This window comes from Numenius arquata, chromosome 10 (assembly GCF_964106895.1).
Source record: "Numenius arquata chromosome 10, bNumArq3.hap1.1, whole genome shotgun sequence".
Taxonomy (NCBI): Eukaryota; Metazoa; Chordata; class Aves; order Charadriiformes; family Scolopacidae; genus Numenius; species Numenius arquata.
In genome coordinates, this window is record NC_133585.1 from 19,170,875 (window position 1) to 19,189,580 (window position 18,706).

An 18,706-nucleotide genomic window follows, 5' to 3' on the forward strand; every position below is an offset into this window, starting at 1 on the left:
GTGGGAAAGCAGAAAGAAGCCTTTGAGCTGCCTGGTCCAGGTGATGCAAAGCTCCAGCCTTCATTATCAAGACTAAAGGGGCTGAGATTTCCTAAGCAATTAAAAATCCTGCCTAATTAAGTCAGGGCTATTAGGCAGGACTTTCAAGGGTTGCTGCTGGAGGCAGGAGAAGGGGATGGATCTGCAGCCTGGCCGAAAGCAAAGGTGCCTGCAGGTAATTTTTTGAATAAGGCAGAATAAATGGAGACATACTGTGGCTCTGTGAAGATGAAAAGCACGTGCTCCCTTAAAAAGAAAAAGAAGAGGGAAAGAAAAAAATGGCATCAACAGCCTCTTGCAAATTGCTAAGTCAACTGTCCTACTACATCAGCAGCAAACTATCCAAACACTGAAATAGCCAGTGAGGGACAAAATAGCCAGATATTTCTGCATTTAAAAAAAAAACAAAAAAACAACAAAAAAAAAAAAACACAAAAGGGAAAACCAAAATGCGTGGCTAAGTCAAAAGCGAGCCACCCCTTGGGAATCGGGGCTCTTGCAGCAGGAACCATCCCAATGCTTAAGAAAAAGCATCCACTGCTGTTTAGAAATGATATTTTTCTTTCCAGCCTCCACATTTGAATTTCTGCTGCCTGCGCCTCCCGCCCCTGGCAGCAGATGAAAGCAGCTGCTGGGAGAGATGGAGCGTGTGCTCCTGCTTTTGTGCTCCCCATCCTATTTTATCATCCCTCCATCCGGGCTCCCGCCCGTACCACAGACTTCCCCGTCGCCCCCTCCGCCGCCAGGCTCCTCTCCTCCCGCTGCCAGCCCTCATTTGTTTTGATTAACTTTATTTTTCACTCTTTCTTTAAAAAAAAAATAAAAAATCCCTATATTAATCGTGCTTTTAAGTCTGCTCTTTACTGAGCACCTATTTCCTTCCCCTAGCATCACCTTGGCAATGAAAAGGCGGGGGGGGGGGGGGGCGGTACCCACATCTATGACTTAGAAAAATTGGGAAGAACCAGCAAAGATGCCCAAAACTTAAAAATACTGAAGTGTCAGTGACCGGGCGTCTCTGCAAGACCTAATTAATGCTACAAGTGTCTATGGTGCTCTATATACATATATATCCACAGACAGAGACGTAAATCCCTCTGTGTGTGTATATATATATATGCACACACATATAAATATGTGTATATATGCATATATATGTATATATATTTGTGTATCTATGCATATATATGTATACACACGCATAGGTCTGTACATAAATACACATCTATTCATGTGTGTATGCTGCACTGGTTTAGGGAGAAAGTGACCACGGCTTCAAAAAACCTGGCACAATTTCATGCATCCACCAAATTCAGGCGCTGGCATCCCAGCCTTTCAGAGCTGCTTTTCAAATCACACCCCGCTCGCAATTAAGCGCCTGCTTAAAAGGACCGATTTTTAATTTACAGTATTTTTATTGCATCCAAAAGAACCCCAGAAATTCCCGCGTTCTAAGGCAGTTTTGGGGCTCACCCCTCCCCTCCCCACACCCCCATTTTTTTTTTTTTTGGGAAAACAGTCTTTTTCCTCTCCCCCGCCCCAGGAGAAAGCAGCTGGGGGGGTGTCATGTGTGTGTGTATCCCCCCGCCCTGACCCTACACGAAGTCCCCACGGAAAGGGCGGGAGGTGGCCCCTTGTGCCTGCCAGCGGCCCCGCAACGTGCACAGGGGTTTGCCCTTCAGGCTCTCCAGCTCCGGGAAACCCAGCTGGTTCAGGATCTCGTAGACCCCGGCCACCGCCGCCACCTGAAAAGCAGAGGGGAGAAGAGAGATTTAACTGCCCCCCTGCTCCCCGCGCCCCCCCCCCCCCCCCCTGCAGCATCCTCGGAATGCTTTTGCCACCTCCGGGTGGTGAAGATGCAGGAGGGGGGGGGGGAGGGCAGGGGAGGGGGGGGAAGGTGCCCACCATCTCCCCTCAATCCAGGTATCCACCCGTCTCCCCCAGCCCCCCCTGGCTTCCCTCCAGCCACGGTTTATACATTTCATAAGCTGCTTCCTCACCGCTGGGGTCAGCCTTCGCAGGGTTTGTTGGCTTTGGCTCCCTTCTGCCAAAAAGCTACAATGGCCCCTTGTTTTCACTAAAAATGCAGATTATGCAGCAGGAAGGGGCGCTTTGGGGGGTCAAAGGCTGCTTTTATCTGCAGGCTGGGTGTATTTCCCCCCCCCTCCTCCTACAACCAGGGCGGAGGGACAGGGGGCTAGATGTAAACCCATGCATTATAAAGATGCTGCATTGAAGATGCTTTTAAACCCACTCACACACACCCCCACCCCCCACACACACACCCTCCCCCCCCCCACACACACCCCCACAGGCAGCATGCAGCCAACAACAAGCATCACGCATCTCCACTACGCAACGGTCCAAGCCCCAAGCTACCACCTCCCCCCACGCCACCGGGCAATGCAAACACCGGCATAACCGGGATGCCGCGCCAGGGTGGGCACCGGCTGCCACCACCCCCCCACACACCCCCCACACACCATCCCCTTCCAACGAGATGGGGCTGGAGAAGGGGTGGGGGAGATAACGAGGGTGAGCGGAGCCGGCAGCCGCCACTTTCATCTCCCGCCCAGCGGATCAAACACGCCAATACGAATTAGCGGCGCTGGCCGGAGGCAAACGAAGGGATGAGGGTTTTTCCCCCCCCACAAAGGCTGGTGCTGCCCGCCTTAGTGCCGTGCAAAGGCGGGGTGGGAAAAGCTAACCGCTGCATAAAGAAAATTTGAAAAAAAAAATAATACAAATACGGGGAACTTGGGGTCTCTCACCAGCTCCCCATTCCATTTTTTTTTTCCAGCTGGCTCCCAATTTTTTCGGATGCCCAGCGCCAGCATCCCCATCCTCCCAGGCTCTCTCTCCCTGCTGCCCACCCCAGGCCAGGCAAGGCAAAGCTGGGCTGCTTTTAATTATTCTTTCCTTTCACTGCCCCGCACCCTTTTGGCTGCAAAGAGACCAGAGGTGAGTTTAGGCACAAGGAGAGCCAGCCAAGCTAACCAAACCAGACAGAAGGCCCCGGCCGGGGGCTGGGGGGGGGCTGGCTGGTGGCCTCCCAGCCCCAGATGTTGCAATCACAACACTGGGAAACTCAAAAGAGGAAAAAATGGGCAGGTTTGGGGTGGGTGGAGCACTCTATTCACGTGGTGGGGATGCCACCCCCATCCTCAGTGACCTGCCTGGTTTTCCTCGACAACCTGGTGAGATGGGAGCTTGCCCAGAGCAAAGGGACCATATACAATGGCTCCAACCGCCATCCAAAAATCATATCTAAAATAGATGGGGGTTTGCTCCCCAGCACCCTGTAAATATGAGGTAGAGCGAGGTCTTGCTGGTGCCTTAGGCAGGCAAAGCCTCACCTCGCGCATCCAGAGGCTGAAGGGCCGCTGCCAGGAGTCCTTCTTCTCCAGGTGCAGGTAGGCGTTAAAGAGGATCAGGTAGATGTAGCGCTCCAGGTACTGCAGGCTCCTCAGCTGCAGCATCCGTGTCTCCTTCTCATCCTTGGCCGACCTCCCCTGGAAAGAGCAAGAAACCAGCTGAGGTGGTACCCACATCGGGAGAGCATCCAAGAGGCAGCTCCTGCACCAGTCCTCATCCACAGTCCACATCCCACATGAGAAGTTTGGTGAGGAAGGACCCATGAGGACCTCTTGTGCTAGGAAAAAGTCATCTATACCACTACACATCAGCCCTCCAACCCCGTAATCCCCCCAAGGAGCCCAGCCCAGCCTGCAGACCCCGCCTGGCCTCCAGCCAAGGAGGGAGGACCACTCTGGGGACAAAAATAAGCACATCCTTCCAGCCTGCTCCCTCTGTGGCCTGGCAGTCCAGGGTCTCATTACCTTGTGGTTTCCAGTGTATAAAAACTTCCCCTTCACTGTACAGACCTCGAAAATAGACAGGGGACTGCTAAATGCGTGGGGTGTGTGCCCAGGAGCCAGGAATAGATGCCCAGGTGCAAAGCGTACCCGAAACCATGAGCTCCTGGACTCCAAAGCATTTCCCCAGGGGAAAAACACAGCCCTTCCCAGCATCCTGCGGTGGGATTCAGCCTCCGCCACTGGAGGGGGAGAGGCCACGGCAGCCACCCAGCACCCCACTCCCAGGCTGGGGTCATCACACCTCCTATTATTGTATTACCACAAAAAAAGACATTGAGGGGCTGGAGCGGGTCCAGAGAAGGGCAACGGAGCTGGTGAGGGGTCTGGAGAACAAGTCTCCTGAGGAGAGGCTGAGGGAGCTGGGGGTGTTCAGCCTGGAGAAAAGGAGGCTGAGGGGAGACCTCCTCGCTCTCTCCAACTCCCTGAAAGGAGGCTGTAGCCAGGGGGGGTCAGTCTCTTCTCCCAAGTCCCAGGCGATGGGACAAGAGGAAATGGCCTCAAGTTGCACCAGGGGAGGTTCAGATTGGATAGCAGGAAAAATGTTGACATGGAAAGGGTTCTGAAGCCTTGGAATGGGCTGCCCAGGGAAGTGGTTGAGGCCCCATCCCTGGAGGGATTTAAAAGCCGGGTTGACCTAGTGCTTAGAGACATGGGTTAGTGATGGTTTTTATCAGAGTTAGGTTGATGGTTGGACTAGATGATCTGAAAGGTCCCTTCCAACCTTGACTATTCTATGATTATTATACATACTGTTATACATATATTACTATTGTAGTTGTTATTTTAAGAACAGATGAGCCCTGCAGTGATGACCCTTACAGGAACGAATAAATAAGGAATACAGAGCCAGCCAGTGTAAGAGCCCTAACCCCATAGTCAATCTCGCTGCGTACCCCGCAGACCATCCCAAAGAGCAGCAATCCCTCGCTCCACTGCTGGCACCAACCCGCTCCTCTTTCTCTAGGTCCATTTCCACCCGTGGGCCTTGAAAAAAAAAATCGGTGTTTGCTCAACCCATTTGCACCCCGATTCGTGACAGCACCAGGCAAGCGGTTCCGCCCTTGGAAAAAGTGTCTACGCGCCAGTATTTGCAGAGAGCAGATCCTATTATCCTATTATTTATCATCTTACTATATTTGCTTATTTATTTTTTATTCTATTATCCTATTATTTATCATTTTATTCTGGTATTTATCTTTCATTCTCTTCTTTTCTTATATTACCCTATATTTTCCTCCCAGTTAGGGGTGGGAAGGGATAGGAGCAAGCCCAAGCAAGTACCAGGGCACCTTTTCCTTCCCTCTCTTCACCCAAACCTCACATTTCTCTAAACACTAACCACAGCTTAATTAAAAGTGCATTAGGGCGATGCCTAAACTTTACAATTCCCACAACTCTCCTCTTCAAGCTGCCCACCACTGGGGAAAAAATAAAAATAAATAAAAATCAAAGCATTTGCATGTGTATCCCTCTGGCCCAGCCAAATCCAATGGGATGGATGAAGCAGCCGAGAGGGAAATGCAAAATGCAGGCAGCAACAAAAGGCTCTTCCGAGGGCAGAGGGTGCGGGGGGAGCGGATGACTCCCTCCTTATCTCGCTTTCCCACTGGACTGCCAGGGCGAGTTGGATGCGGCTGGCCCGGAAACAGGATACGGCCCAGGAACACCCACGTGCCGGTCCTGACGGTCCTGACCGCCCAACGCCGGGAAGAGGGGCAAGGAGGTTGTGGGAATTGTCTCCTGGGAAAAAAAAAAAAAAAAAACACACCAGGAGCAGCCCGGCGATGCTGCTCTGCCAGAGTCTTCCTCCCGGGACCCCCAAGGCTGAGCCTACGGACACAGTGAGAAGGAGCCCGCAGCAAGGCAGGGGATCATTTGGGGTCACCAGAAAGCATAATTAAATCCATAAGCAGGCAGCCGCTCGTTTAGCACGGGAGGGTTGGGTTTTTTTTTGTTTTTGCTCTGCAGCAGCAAAGCACACAATAAAGTGGGTGAGACTTCCCACTGGCCACGTGGCCGCCTCCCCATAATGCATAAAGTGTGGGAGGGAAGTCAAATAAAATTAGTTATCCCCAATAATTTCACAGCACCTCTTGCTGCAAATATTCAGTCTCCAGCAGCTCATCCCATGGAGCTCAGGTTTTCCCCTCCCAGCCCCCCAAAAAAGGCAGAGGACCCCATAAACGAAGAGGCAAACGCTCAAGAGAGTCACGGATGCTACTGGATAATTAAATGCTTCGGGTCTTCTTACCCTGGTCAATCGTTCACAGACATTAATTGAAAACAGGGGTTGATGGCAGCTGCGGGCAAGACCATCACTGGCGGGGACATGGGTCGATCCAGCCCAGGCAAGGACGACGCCAAGCCCTGAGCTCAGCCCTTCCAACAGCCCTGAAGTAGTTGCACAGCTTAAAAAACACCCCACAAATCTAAAAAAAAAAATAATTATCCTTTCTCCCCTTCATCAACTGCAGAAAAACTCCCACATAAAACCAGGCTGTGGCCCATGGGCTCGGTTGGTCACAGGATGCCTCCTACGTGGGCACGGATGGGTCCCCTCCCAAAGACCAGTCCCTTCCTGAGCTGGAAGCCAGCGAAGCCTTCAGGGCTGGGAGCAGAGCACGATGGACCAGCCCTGCCCTCTGCCGGCTGCACGCTGCTGGATGGCCAGGATGCTGGCTGGGATGCAAGACTGTGCCAGGTGGGCAGAATGGCACCAGACAGGCAGGATGCTGAGTGGAATGTGGATTGGTACCGGACAATTGGCATGTGGGATGCACAACGGCACCAGATGGGTGGGATGCAGGACGCTGGGTGGGATGCGGGATGGCACCAGGCAGGCAGGATGCTAAGTGGGATGCAGGAGGGCACCGGATAGGTGGTACGTGGGATGCACGATGGCACCAGATGTGCATTATGCTGGGTGGGATGGCACCAGACAGGTGGAATGTAGGATAGCACAAAATGAGCAGGATGCTGGGTGGGATGCAGAATGGCATCGGACAGATAGGATGTAGGATAGTACCAGATGGGCAGGATGCTAAGTGGGATGCAGGAGGGCACCGGATAGGTGGTATGTGGGATGCACGATGGCACCAGACGTGAAGGATGCTGGGTGGGATGTGGGATGGCACCAGACAGGTGGAATGCGGGATGGCACAAGATGAGCAAGATGCTGGGTGGATGCAGAATGGCACCAGAATGGGCAGGATGCTGGGTGGGATGTGGGTTGGTACCGGACAATTGGCATGTGGGATGCACAACGGCACCAGATGGGTGGGATGCAGGATGCTGGGTGGGATGCGGGATGGCACCAGGCGGACAGGATGCTAAGTGGGATGCAGGAGGGCACCGGATAGGTGGTACATGGGATGCACGATGGCACCAGACGTGAAGGATGCTGGGTGGGGATGTGGGATGGCACCAGACAGGTGGCATGCAGGATGGCATAGGACAGATGACATAGAGATGAGCAGGATGCTGGGTGGGATGCACAATGGCACCAGAATGGGCAGGATGCTGGGTGGGATGCATGATGGCATCGGACAGGTAAGATGTAGGATGGTACCAGATGGGCAGGATGCTGGGTGGGGTGCAGGATACCACCAGATGGGTGGGCTGCAAGATGCTGGGTGGGATGCAGGATGGCACTAGATGGGCAGGATGTGGGATGTTGCAGGAGGCAGGACTGCACCAGATTGATGGGATGCTGGCCAGGATGTGGAACAGCACCAGACAGGCATGATGCTGGGTAGGATGCAGGGTGGCACCAGACAGGTGGCATGCGAGATGGCATGGGATACAAGAGGGCACTGGATGACCACAACCAAAAGAGCCCTGACGCTTCTCTGGTGACATGCCAGAAAGCTTCAGCCAAAGAAGCTATTAGCTTCAGCAGAGCTGGTCCCACATCCCCTGGGATGAGGTGTAATGGCCTGGGGCCATCCCCAAGCTGATGTGGAAGAGGGCACACTCACCTGCCGGTAGGTGCAGATGATGATTTCTCGGAGGTGGTAGTGCATGGGTGTCATGGTCTCACTAACGATGTCCAGGGCCATGTCCACCTCCTTCTTTATCCGGTGACCATCAGGCAGGAGCTGGACCACTTTCATCACCACCTGGAACATGGGTAGAAGCAGCAGAGGCTTCATCAGGTGCTTCCTTGCCTCAACCTGACTGCTCCATTCCTGCCTGGGAGAGGACCCAGCCCCTCCAAACAAGCTGCTGTGGGTAAAAAGCGGGTTCAGTGGGGGATCCTGAAATAGAGTCAGGCCCAAGGACTCACCTCAAACTCCCCTTTGGTGTACTTGGCGTCAGGCACACTCACAATTTCCTCCTCACTCATCTCAGGGATGCCCTGGAACAGCCAAAGAGGATCTTTAGGGGCTGCACAGCCCTATGCCTGCTGCCCAAGAGCTGAGCAGAAATGCAGACCCCAAACTCAACCTGTCAGGACCCCAGGCATCCTCCACCTCACCTCTGCACAGGCAGAGAAGCCTAAAATTTTATGCCCATTTGCTCTGCAAGGGGTCCATGTCTCTCCTGCACTTAACCCTTCGTCCCGGGGTAGGAGCTCTTGGGAACAGGGTAGAGGCTCACCAGAGATGCACCCACACTTCTCCTGGAGCTCATTGGGGATTAGACAGAGGAAGAAGCCAGTGAACCAGTGTCTGCCCCCCCCAGCCCACCCTAGCCCTCCCCATGCTCCTTTTAGCTCTCCTGTTGTGTGATGGCTGCTGTGGGCTGTGCTGAACTTCCCCGGCAGCCCCCGCTCTGGCCCAAGCCCCATGGAGAGCTCGGTACCCACGTTGAAGTGCCAGAGGGTGAGGACAGCAATGACCATGGCTGTGGTGGTCCTGCCCCGGCCACTGGAGCAGTTGAACACGAAGGCTGCCCGCGAGTCCTCGGCCAGGGCGCTCTTCATCGCTTCCAGCAGCCGGTCAAAGTCCTGTCAGGAGCAGAGCCAAGGGGTTTTTATGGGTGCAGCCCACCTCCCTTCCCCACCATGGGATCCCCCCTTGCTCAGCAGCCTCCAGGCTAAAATCCCCAAGTCTTCATTGCACATGCTGGGTCTGGCCCAGCAGCCTCCCCTCCATCTCCAGACAGCTGAAGACACCCAGGGTCCCCATGCAGCATCTCCCGGGGGACTCTCCCTGCCCCAGCAAGCACCCCACACTGAGCCAGGGCACATCACCGTAGTCCTGGGGCTGGGTGGCACCAAGCACCCAAGCGACATCCACCCCACAACAGCAAGGATGGCTTGGGAAGGAGGTGGCAGCACCATCCCATCCCCCAGGAGGGTACCTTCTCCTTGGGAGCACAGAAGTCTGCGATGGGGATGCGGTGGTATGTCAGCCCCTGGCAGGCATTTTTTTGCTGGCTGAATATCTCCTGCATGGTCAGGCAGCTCTTGAACATCTTCATCTGCTTCTCCGCCTCCAGGTATACCTCCAGCCATTTCTGGCACTTCAGCAGGTCACCCTTCAGGGTAGTCTCTAGTTTCTGCAGAGGGTGGAGAAATCCCCACTGTAAGACCCACTCCTCTTGTTTTTTTCAGGATTTAATTTTTTTTTTTTTTTTCAGATGCAGGCTGACCCCTCTCAAACACCCTGCAGCCAATGCAAAACCCCACTTCGGGTCCTGTCCACGACCATGGTCCTCAGTGCTTGATGGGAACCTCAGAAGCATCATCTCCCACCACCCCGGGCAGCTCCTCCACGTGACCGCACTGCTGCTGGCAGCCAAGCTCCTCCGCTGCCTGTCTCCTCTGGAAACCCAGCTGGGAACATCTGCTCTCCTTTCCCCGGGTGCCTTTTACCCTGGCTTTCAAGCCACGCTATAAATTCTTCGGAGGGAGGATGTCTCTGCTTCACTCTGCCTTTGCAAACTCTTACAGAGTGACAGCGAAGTCAGGAGGACTCCTTTATTTTTGCAGTATGATAAAAAGCAGGTGGACCGGTTGGTTGTGCATCATCTGGGCCATCCCCAGCCTCCAGCAGACACGGAGGGCACAAGCCAAGCACAGCACCCGATACGACCGCTGTCCCTCATTGCCAAAATGAAAAAAAAAACCCCACCAAAAAAAAAAACACCAAAAACCAAAACCCAAACAAGCAGCTCCAGGCAGTGAGGCACTATCAAAGCCTGTGGACATCACCCCCGAGGGCTCCTGGGAGGAGGAGATCAGCCCTTCCTGGACAGACAGGAACCCCAGCTGCCCCCAGCATCTCCCCAGTGGGCAGGAGCTCACCTCCAGCTGCTGGGGCGACGCGGCGGGCACGGGGATTAGCTCCTCCAAGTGTCCGGGCTCCCGCAGAGTATAGATCTGCTCGTTCCCCTCCAGAACCACTTCTTCCCGGAGGCTGATCCAGACGATGCGGGCGTGCTTCCTCTTGGCGTCTGTCAGGTAGCGCAGGACGCTCCCCAGGGTCTAGGGGAAGGTGTGGGCAAGGGTGATGGGAGGGCTGGGAGCCCACCACGGGCCACCCTGCCCGCTGCAGGGTGCGTGCCCCTCACCTTAGAGCTGGGCTGCGCCATCCCATAGATGGGCATCTTGGGCACCCGTCGGAAGTTGGCCACACTCATCTCCTTGGCGGTGCTCAGCACGTCTGGGCAGAAGCGCTCATCCGCCACCTGTGGCAGAACAAAGCCTGAGCAACGGGTGTCCCCACCAGCATTGCAGCTTCCCCCTCCCACCCACAGGTTTGGGGGGGGGGGGGGGGGGGGAGGATGTTCCCAGCACATCACCACCTCTCACCCATTGTCCCCACTCAGGAGAAGTCCCCAAGCCCTTCCAATCCCAGCAAGACAGGGCTCAAAGCCCCACGGCTGCATTTCTAAAGTGAGAGATGCTCTTCCTGCCACACCACCATGCCAAAGCAGCAGCAAGCCACCAACAGGTCTGTCCTCCTGCCACAGCCACCCAGGAGCGCCAAGAAAGGTGAAGCTGAAGCTAGGCTTGTAGCTCAGGCTCATATTATGGGGTGTTCCAGCATCCCCGGGGTCTGTGGGGCTGGACACATCAGTATGCACAGGGGGTCTCTGGCCACACACCCATCCTTGCCAAGGATGCAGGTAGGACATCTGGAGACCCCAACACGGACCTGGAGACCCCAAGACTCAGCACCTGCCCTACAACAGGGAAGCCCCTTGCTTCTCTTACCCCACTGAACCTCTTTGAGGGCCAGCATCCCAGGAAGGTGCCATTTCCAAGGGACAACAAGGAGCCACCAGCCCCATCCCCACACCCAGGACAGGTACCCACCAGCACTCTCATCCCCTTGGTGATGAGGTCCCCAGTGACGGTGAGCTCCGACGAGTTCATCTCCGCCTGCAGCCGGTAGAGCTCGGGGTGCCGACACATCCACCTGCTGAAGCTGAGGGCAAAGCCCAGGGGGTACTGCCGGCGGGGGGCCGGGGGGGAAACGCGCCGTCAGCCTGGGCTCGCACCCCCTGCCCGGACAAAACCCACGACCCCACCAAAGAAACCTGCATTTGCTTGGGAAACTCGAAGGCGGAGACCCCTTCCCTCCCACCACACACCAAAGAGAAAAAAAAAAAAAAAAAAAAAAAAGAAGAGCAAAGGAGAGGGTTTTGGGATGGTGGGGTTTTTGGGGGTTTTTTTTTGTTTGTTTGTTTTTTTTTTTTACCTGCTCGTGAAGGTAGTAGTTGAAAGTAATCAAGTAGAAATAGCGTTCGAGGCTCTGCAAAGTCCTCTGCAGGAAATACTCTTTGGTGCTGCTCCCCTGAAAGCGAAGGCAGGTGGGATGCGTGACCCCCAACGCCAGCCAGCCCCGCAGCCCCCAGCGGACCGGGAAGCTGGGGAAAAAGCCCTACACACCCTCGTCTGCTGCCGGCTTAGAAGAGGGACAAGCAAGTAGCAAAGAGGCCTGAGGCTTTTTTTTTTTTTTTTTTTTTTTTAATACAGCACTTTTGGGGGGGAAGAGGGGCAGAAATACCATTTAGGACTCTCAGAAGGTTTTTTGCGTATTCATGCTTCCGAATCAGAAGTGGGGGGGAACTACAAAACCCAATCCGGAACAGTTTTTTAGGCTTTTTTTTTTTTTCTTTAAATGAAACGTTTCGAATTTTCCATATTAAATGATGCTTAAAGACATAAATCTGCGTTTCAGCTCAAACAAAACCTTCCCTTTAGCTCCCAAGGACACACCGGGAGTGGTTCCAACTGGACCCGAGGGGGGATGCTATCCTGGGGGGGATACACTGTCCAGATGCTACTGGGAGACTCAAACCCAAGGGGAGGGGACTGGTTAACCCAAGGTCATTTCCCCACCCCAGCCACCTCTGTGGCCTTCAGCCAAGATGCTCCAAGGGCAGCATCCCTGGGGAGAGAGGTGCCGGTGCCTGCTGTGGGTAGGGATGCGGGAAGCCTGATGGAGACATCACCTCCCAGCCCCATGCTCCAGGTATTGTGAGGAACAGTCAGGGACCTCTCAGGAACAATCCCCATCTGCCTTTAAAGCCCAGTAGGACCCCAACGACCCACTCCAAGGTCACCACCTCGTGGCAGGTGACAGAAAAATGAAGAGTGATGCTAGACAAACTTAAATAAGAGGAAGATGAGCTGATTAAAAGAGACATAAGCCACTCTCCCTGTGATATCCCAAATTATATTCCAAGTGTCTCCACTTTCCCTTCATCCCCAGAAGCATCCCAATGCCTATGTAGCCAGCTTCAAGCAAGCTCCCCCCCTCCTCATCTTCATCATTACCTTCCCAAAGCAAGCGTGTGCCCCAGCATAGCTATCTCCTCCCAGGGACACAAGCTCAAACCCGTAGGATTTTCCATAATTCAGAAACCACCCTGCCTCGGGCCAGGGGTTTGTACATCCCAGCCAACAAATTAACCCACAAGCCTGGCACCGGTGAAGGGGTATCCACCACAGGATCCACAAGCACCCCCCGAGAGCCTCTCAGGACCCACCCCCCCACCTGGGGGACGACGGAAAATCCTGTAAGATGGGCCTGTATACGAACAGGGGGGGTCGGCTTGGCAAGTGGGGTTTGCACATCTCCGACATTCCGCGGCTGACTCATGAATATTTACTTGTTCTCCGCAAGAGAAATCCAGCTCGCTGTCGTTTATCAAGAGGCAGGGCAGCGGGCTGCGCTCGGGAAACTCAAAACAAAGCCTGCACGGATGGAGCCATGCCGGCTTTACGGCACTTCTCCCAGAGTGCTTGGGATCCTGTGACAAAAACTAGCCCTGCGCTCTCACCCGAGGTAAATCTCTTAATATTCCCCATAAATAGGCTTTGGATGAAAAGAGGGATGATCCGCTGGCGTTTCAGCTGTGGAAAGCTGGGTACTGCAGGGGTCCTCGGCATCCCACGCCGGAATGCACCCACCGCTACGTCACCATCGCTTGAGGACTTAAATCTCCACTTTTATCCCCAACACAGGGCAGAAACCCACCGTCCAGCATGAGACCAGAAAAGCCTTTCGGCTCCCCAAAAAGCAAGCAGGGCTCCGTCAGCTCACCCGGCAACGCCCCTCTCCCCCTCCCCGGGTACCACCTGCAGCCCCTCCAGCTCTACCAAAGCCCAGGCTGGTTTTTGATGACGGAGCATCAGGCCCTCTCCTTTCCTCATCCGCTCCCCCCCCACCCCCCAGCACATTTTCCTGGCCCCTTGCCATTGTTTAAACCTGCTCTCGCTCCATGCAGACTTCAAATAAACACTCCTTGCTGCTAATTTACGGCAGTCCCCTGGCCGTTTGTTTCCCTGTCGTGGAGGATGACATAGAGCAGCCTTCCCCGGCGGGGAAGAGTCAGGGAGAAGCTTTAAAGGCAGTGGGGAAAATCCCCTGCCCCATGCTCAAGCTACTCCCTCCTATACAAGAAATCATCTGCCATCACACAAGCAGCACCAAACATACCCAAATCCACCCTAAAAAGGGGGTAAAATTTGGAGTTTGCCATTAAATGCCAAAAAAAAGTGCCAATAAAGGCTTTCTTTTCCCCCTACTTAGTCGTCCTTCATGGTGGTCTTTTGCTCCAGCCTGCTTTAGCTGCACAGCGCCTGTTTTTAGGTTGCCCTTTACAACCAGCCTCAGCACTTCCACTCCATGTTCAGCGTTTCAATGGAAAAATTAATCTCCAAAGAGGCTGGGATCGGGGCAGTGTTTCCATCCGAGCATCCTCCCTCCCTCTATCAACTGGAGAGGATCTCCCCCCGAGTCGGACGGGGGAGACCACGGCTTCCCAGGGTGGAAAACCACCCTGATGGCTTTTCAAAACACAGCGGGGGAAAAAAACATCTACAAATAGGAAAGCTTGACCTTGAGTGACTAGATTTGCAGGAAAACCTCTAAGCAACAAGCCCTCCCAGCTCCCGAGGACTTTTACCAACCAAGCTGGTATCGATTTTCCAATTTTAGAGCTGACGAAACAAGGGCACAGGATAGTATTTGCCCCCGAGGTCATCTACCAGAAGCAGAGTCGAAGCCCAAAACAGCCAGCTTTCCCCCAAATCCCAGCCTGCTCCATTTTATGGCTCATAAACAATTGGGGGAAAAAAAGAAGGGAAAGGAAAAAAAAAAAAAAAAAAGAGAAGCTCTATAACCTTCCAGGTTTCACGTCCCTGGGAAAATTTTCAGCTCGCAGGAAGCTTCAGATTTCCAGAATTTACATTCTTCTCATCCCCACACAAAAACAGTTTGATAAATTACTCTGCGGAGAGCAGGCAGCTTGCATCCGAGCGATCCTCTAATTAACGCACCTGGATCTGATAGTCCTCCCCGATCCCTTCCAGCTTCTTCTTGTACTCGTAGATGGCTTCCTTCATGTTGTGCATCTCCGAGCAGGAGGCAATGGCACCATCCACCTTGAGAGGAGCAAGCAGAAAGCTGCTCAGCGACCCCCAGACGGTGGGGAAGACTGGTCTCAACCCCTTCCACCCACCCCGCCAGCACCCTCTTACCTCCTCAACTATCTGCTGGCCTTTGGGGACCATCTCGATGAAGGCCTGGATGACCCGAAGCCTATCCCTGGGAGCTGTTTTAGATGGGTGGGGGAGGCTGGGGTGGGAGAAGAAGGAGATCAAATCGGTGCCGGGGGCAAGGGCATCCCCCCCGCCCCAGCTCTGGGGGCTGCCCCACTTACTCGGGCTTCTGGGCAGCTCCTCGGTGGTGGTGGAGCAGAAGCGTGCCCATGGCCATGGCCAGGTTGGTCCTGCCCACACCAGTCTGGCAGCCGAAGAGCAGTGCCGGCGGGGGTCTGCCAGGGTCCCGCAGCAGCAGGCTGGGGCTCTCCTAGGAGGGAGGGACAGAGGAATGGGGACCACAGGGGCATCCAGGAGAGCTGGACCTGCCACCACAACAGCCAGCGTAGAGGCGACAGTCCTGCCCAGGCGTGGATGGGTGGTTGGCATCTCCCTGTTGCTCAGGGGATGGCACGGATGGACTGGGACAGCACAACAGGCGGTCCATCCACTGCGTCCCATGCCCTCCCCAACCACCGGTGGACGTTGGCCTGTCCACTCCACCAGAGATGTTCCCACCACCAGTCCCCAGGCCACTGAGATGAAAACTCCCAGGCTAAAAAAAATAGGGAAGCCCTGCCAATCAAAAGCCCTTGCACCGAACCCAGATCATTTCTCCCAAACCTGTTTAGGGAAGAGCCACCTGCGCAGGGATGCTGGGAGGTGGCAAGGGATGGTCACCTCCAGCCAGGGGTAGGGAAAAGCAGCTGGAGAATATGGACTTCTCCAGCAGGGTACACCGCAATGGGAACGGGATGCAACTGTGGGCATAGGCATCCTCTAACAGTCAGCGTCAAGCCAAACACAGGAGAAGACAGTCTCAGGGAGTGGCACTCCCCGACATGGCACCCTTGCTGAGGTGTAGGAGCAAATCCCAACCCAACATGGCCCCACGGACCAGGTGCTTTTGCTCAGCTTACCCTGAGGAAGTGGATGAAAGCGTCGAATTGTTCCTCCAAAGGGGCTCCCTCAGTTGGCAGAGGCAGTCGGTGGTACCTGCCGGGCACGGGGACAACCCTCATTAGGAGGATGGGGCCATGAGGGGGACTTTGTCCCCACCACAGTGGAGGACACGTGGCTTAAGAGAGTATCAAGAACCCAGCTTGCAAAAGCAAAGCTACCAACCACACATGAGGAGGAGGAGAAGAAGGAAGGGCAGCACCTGTAGGAGGGCAGAAGGAAGACGGGTCTGCGGTAGACCTCCTCTGTCACCTGGATGTCCTCCTCACACTGCACCCGAACGGTGTGGGGCTCATCCCGCAAGCGCTCAATGTCGTTGTAGACATAGTAGACACTCTCACTCAGCTGGGCAAAGTCGTGGATCTAGCAGAAATGGGGACCACCATCAAAACCCATGGGGCACTCACCACCTCCGACAACCCCTCTTCAAGCCAGGGGCATGCACGCACCCCATTATTGTTGGGGTGAAGACCCCTCTCCCAGCCCACCTCACCTCCTTGCGGATGGCCACCTCCAGGCTCTCTGCCCGCAGCCCCCGCTGCAGGTTCTCGTGCAGGTTTTCCTTGCCCCGAGGGGTGTAGGACACGAAGTCCCCCTCCAATCGCAGGAAGACCACGGGCTCCTCGCGCACACAGAAGAAGACACACTCCTGCACAGAGAAGGGGGGGAAGTGGTTGCCCAAAAGCTTTCCTGCCTTTTTGCACCCCAATTGCCATCCTCCTACCAACCTTGTGGCCCTCTCTCTGCAGCTTCTGCAGCACGAGCTTGAAGCCATTGAGGCTGGGCTGCCCCATGCCGAACACGGCGTGACCTCCTTTGGCTTGTCGGAAATTGGGAGCGCCACAGCTGCCAGTAGTGTTCAAGACGTCTAATTTGCCGTATACATCCCTGACCATGAAATATTTCCCCTGCAAAACGGAAGACGGGCAGAGAGAAGATGGGGAATAAGCGGCTTTGAGTGAGGAGGCTTGAAGGCAGCTGGGAAGAGAAGTGGCTTTTTTCTTGGAGATCTTTAAAATTAGCCCCAAAAAAACCTTGAGGGCCCCTAAGCCCCGTGGGTTTGGCACGGGGCGGCAGAGATGCTCACCTGCACAAGGTAGTGTTCCAGCGTGGCCTCGGAGATGCGTCCCACCGTGTAGTTGGCCTTCAGCAGGTCATCGTGGATCTGAAACTCCTCCCTGCAGTTGTACCTGCAAAAGCCACGAGCAGGCGAGTAAAGGAGAGCAAATAACGGCGTAGGTAAAGGTTTAAAAAAACAAACAAACAATACTTAGGGAAGAAGGTGCATTAAAAAGAAAAAAAAAAAAAGAGGTCTGGAGTCGCAAGAGGACTTACGTGATGACCACGGGCGCCACTTTGTTGGTGATGATGGACTTGGCCTTGTTGTTGTGGAGCCCCAGGGTCTGGAAGGAGTGGATGCTGAGGGAGCGCTGGTCCTCCATGCTGCCGTCGCCCGGCACCCCGCTCTCCGGAGGGGATGCCGAGACTGCCTGCTGCGCCGCGCTGGCGGTCGTACCCATAATCCGCAGGCGGCTCTGCTGGAACAGGGAGGCAGCAATGACCACGAGGAAAACAAGGAGGGAGGGAGGGAAGGAAGGAGGAGGAATTATTTTTTTAATTTTTTTTTTTTTCCCCAGCTGCTCCCGTTTTAGGAAAGAGAAAAATCTCAGGCGGGTGCCGACAGCCGGCAAGGAGGGACCCGTTTGGGAAGAAACACTAACCCTCCCACCCCTGCAAAGGATTTTCTTCCTCCCTGCCTGCTTGCTCCATCCGGGAGGGTCCGGACCTGGAGCAGCCGAAAATGGGGCTGAGGAGGGGCTGTGGAGAGAAAAAAAAAAAAAGAAGGCAAAAGGCTGGATCCATTTTTGCCCCCAAACCTGCTGACTCAGCAGCTGGCGCTCTGGAGGGACACAGCGGCACAGCCCTTAGCCTCATCCTCTGCTTTCCCAGCCCCTGTAAATCCCTCCAGGGTCCCTCCCCAGGTGGAAAACACTTGAACAGCGAGTAAATACTACTAAATATTTAGATATTTAGAATTTAGGAGGTGCCCAAAAGCAGCGAGTGAGGCTCAGGGAGGTCACTCCCCGGTCCAGGCTGTGCACACGTGTGTCTGCACACACGCGTGTTGATGCACATGGAAGCACAGAAGGAGGAGGGGAGGGCATTTTGCAGCCTTAGAAGTTGTGGGAGGCAGCAAGGAGGAAAGGTGGCCCCTGCGCAGCGACAAATAATCCTGCAGCGCTGAGAAACCCCCTTATTTGCACCAGAGGCATCGAGAGCCTCGAGGCAGAGGGATGAGGGGATTCCTCCAGCTATTAATGAGCAAACCTGAGAGCAGCCAGCTATTCCCATACTGGAGCAGCACCCTCTCCCCACCAAGGCAGGCAGGGGACCCCAAAAGCAGATTTCCCCCCATCCCCAGGGAGCTCATCCCTAAAGAACGATGAAAGCAGAAGGGCCAGCCCGGGGCGGGGAGGCTGGTGGCGGCCAGGAGCATCCTGCCACACTCCACCGGTCCAGGACAATGCGCCGACTGTCTGCACCAGTCAGGGCCGCATCCTGGGAACCAAATGAAGCGAGAGATAGCAAGGGGGTAGCCTGGAAAAAAAAACAAGGATGATTCAAGGATTGGAGCATCTCCCTTATGATGAAAGGCTGAGAGAGCTGGGACTCTTTAGCCCGGAGAAGAGAAGGCTGAGGGGAGACCTTATCAATGCTTATAAGTATCTGAAGGGTGGGTTGAAGGAGGATGGAGCCGGACTCTTTTCAGTGGTTCCCAGTGAGAGGACGAGGGGCAAGGGGCACAAGCTGGAACATAGGAGGTTCCACT

General features: G+C 54.7%; 1 protein-coding gene across 2 annotated transcripts; it reads right to left on the bottom strand.

Annotated features, from left to right (window-relative positions):
- Positions 1-1,417: 1,417 nt before the first annotated feature.
- PALD1 (phosphatase domain containing paladin 1) lies at positions 1,418-17,536 on the bottom strand. Of its 2 annotated transcripts, none has more exons than XM_074154374.1 (19): positions 17,212-17,536; positions 16,964-17,066; positions 16,605-16,784; positions 16,370-16,525; positions 16,079-16,239; positions 15,837-15,912; positions 15,039-15,187; positions 14,857-14,953; positions 14,656-14,760; positions 11,567-11,662; positions 11,182-11,316; positions 10,434-10,550; positions 10,168-10,347; positions 9,222-9,419; positions 8,725-8,865; positions 8,203-8,274; positions 7,895-8,035; positions 3,396-3,551; positions 1,418-1,784 (listed from the first exon to the last, which is right to left on the bottom strand). In XM_074154374.1, exons 1-19 carry the CDS (start codon positions 17,394-17,396, stop codon positions 1,635-1,637), a joined length of 2,598 nt encoding a protein of 865 aa, XP_074010475.1. In that variant the 5' UTR covers positions 17,397-17,536; the 3' UTR covers positions 1,418-1,634. The 2 variants fall into 2 exon arrangements, with proteins under 2 accessions (XP_074010475.1, XP_074010476.1); XM_074154375.1 differs by having other exon boundaries at positions 11,188-11,316; positions 17,212-17,396.
- Positions 17,537-18,706: the final 1,170 nt, after the last annotated feature.

Coding starts and splice junctions, on each gene's coding strand:
- PALD1 (XM_074154374.1), bottom strand. CDS start 17,396: ATGGGTACGACCGCCAGCGCGGCGCAGCAGGCAGTCTCGGCATCCCCT. Junction 17,067..17,211: donor GTGGCGCCCGTGGTCATCAC/GTAAGTCCTCTT, acceptor TGGCTTTTGCAG/GTACAACTGCAGGGAGGAGT. Junction 15,188..15,836: donor CTTTCATCCACTTCCTCAGG/GTAAGCTGAGCA, acceptor CCTCCCTCCTAG/GAGAGCCCCAGCCTGCTGCT.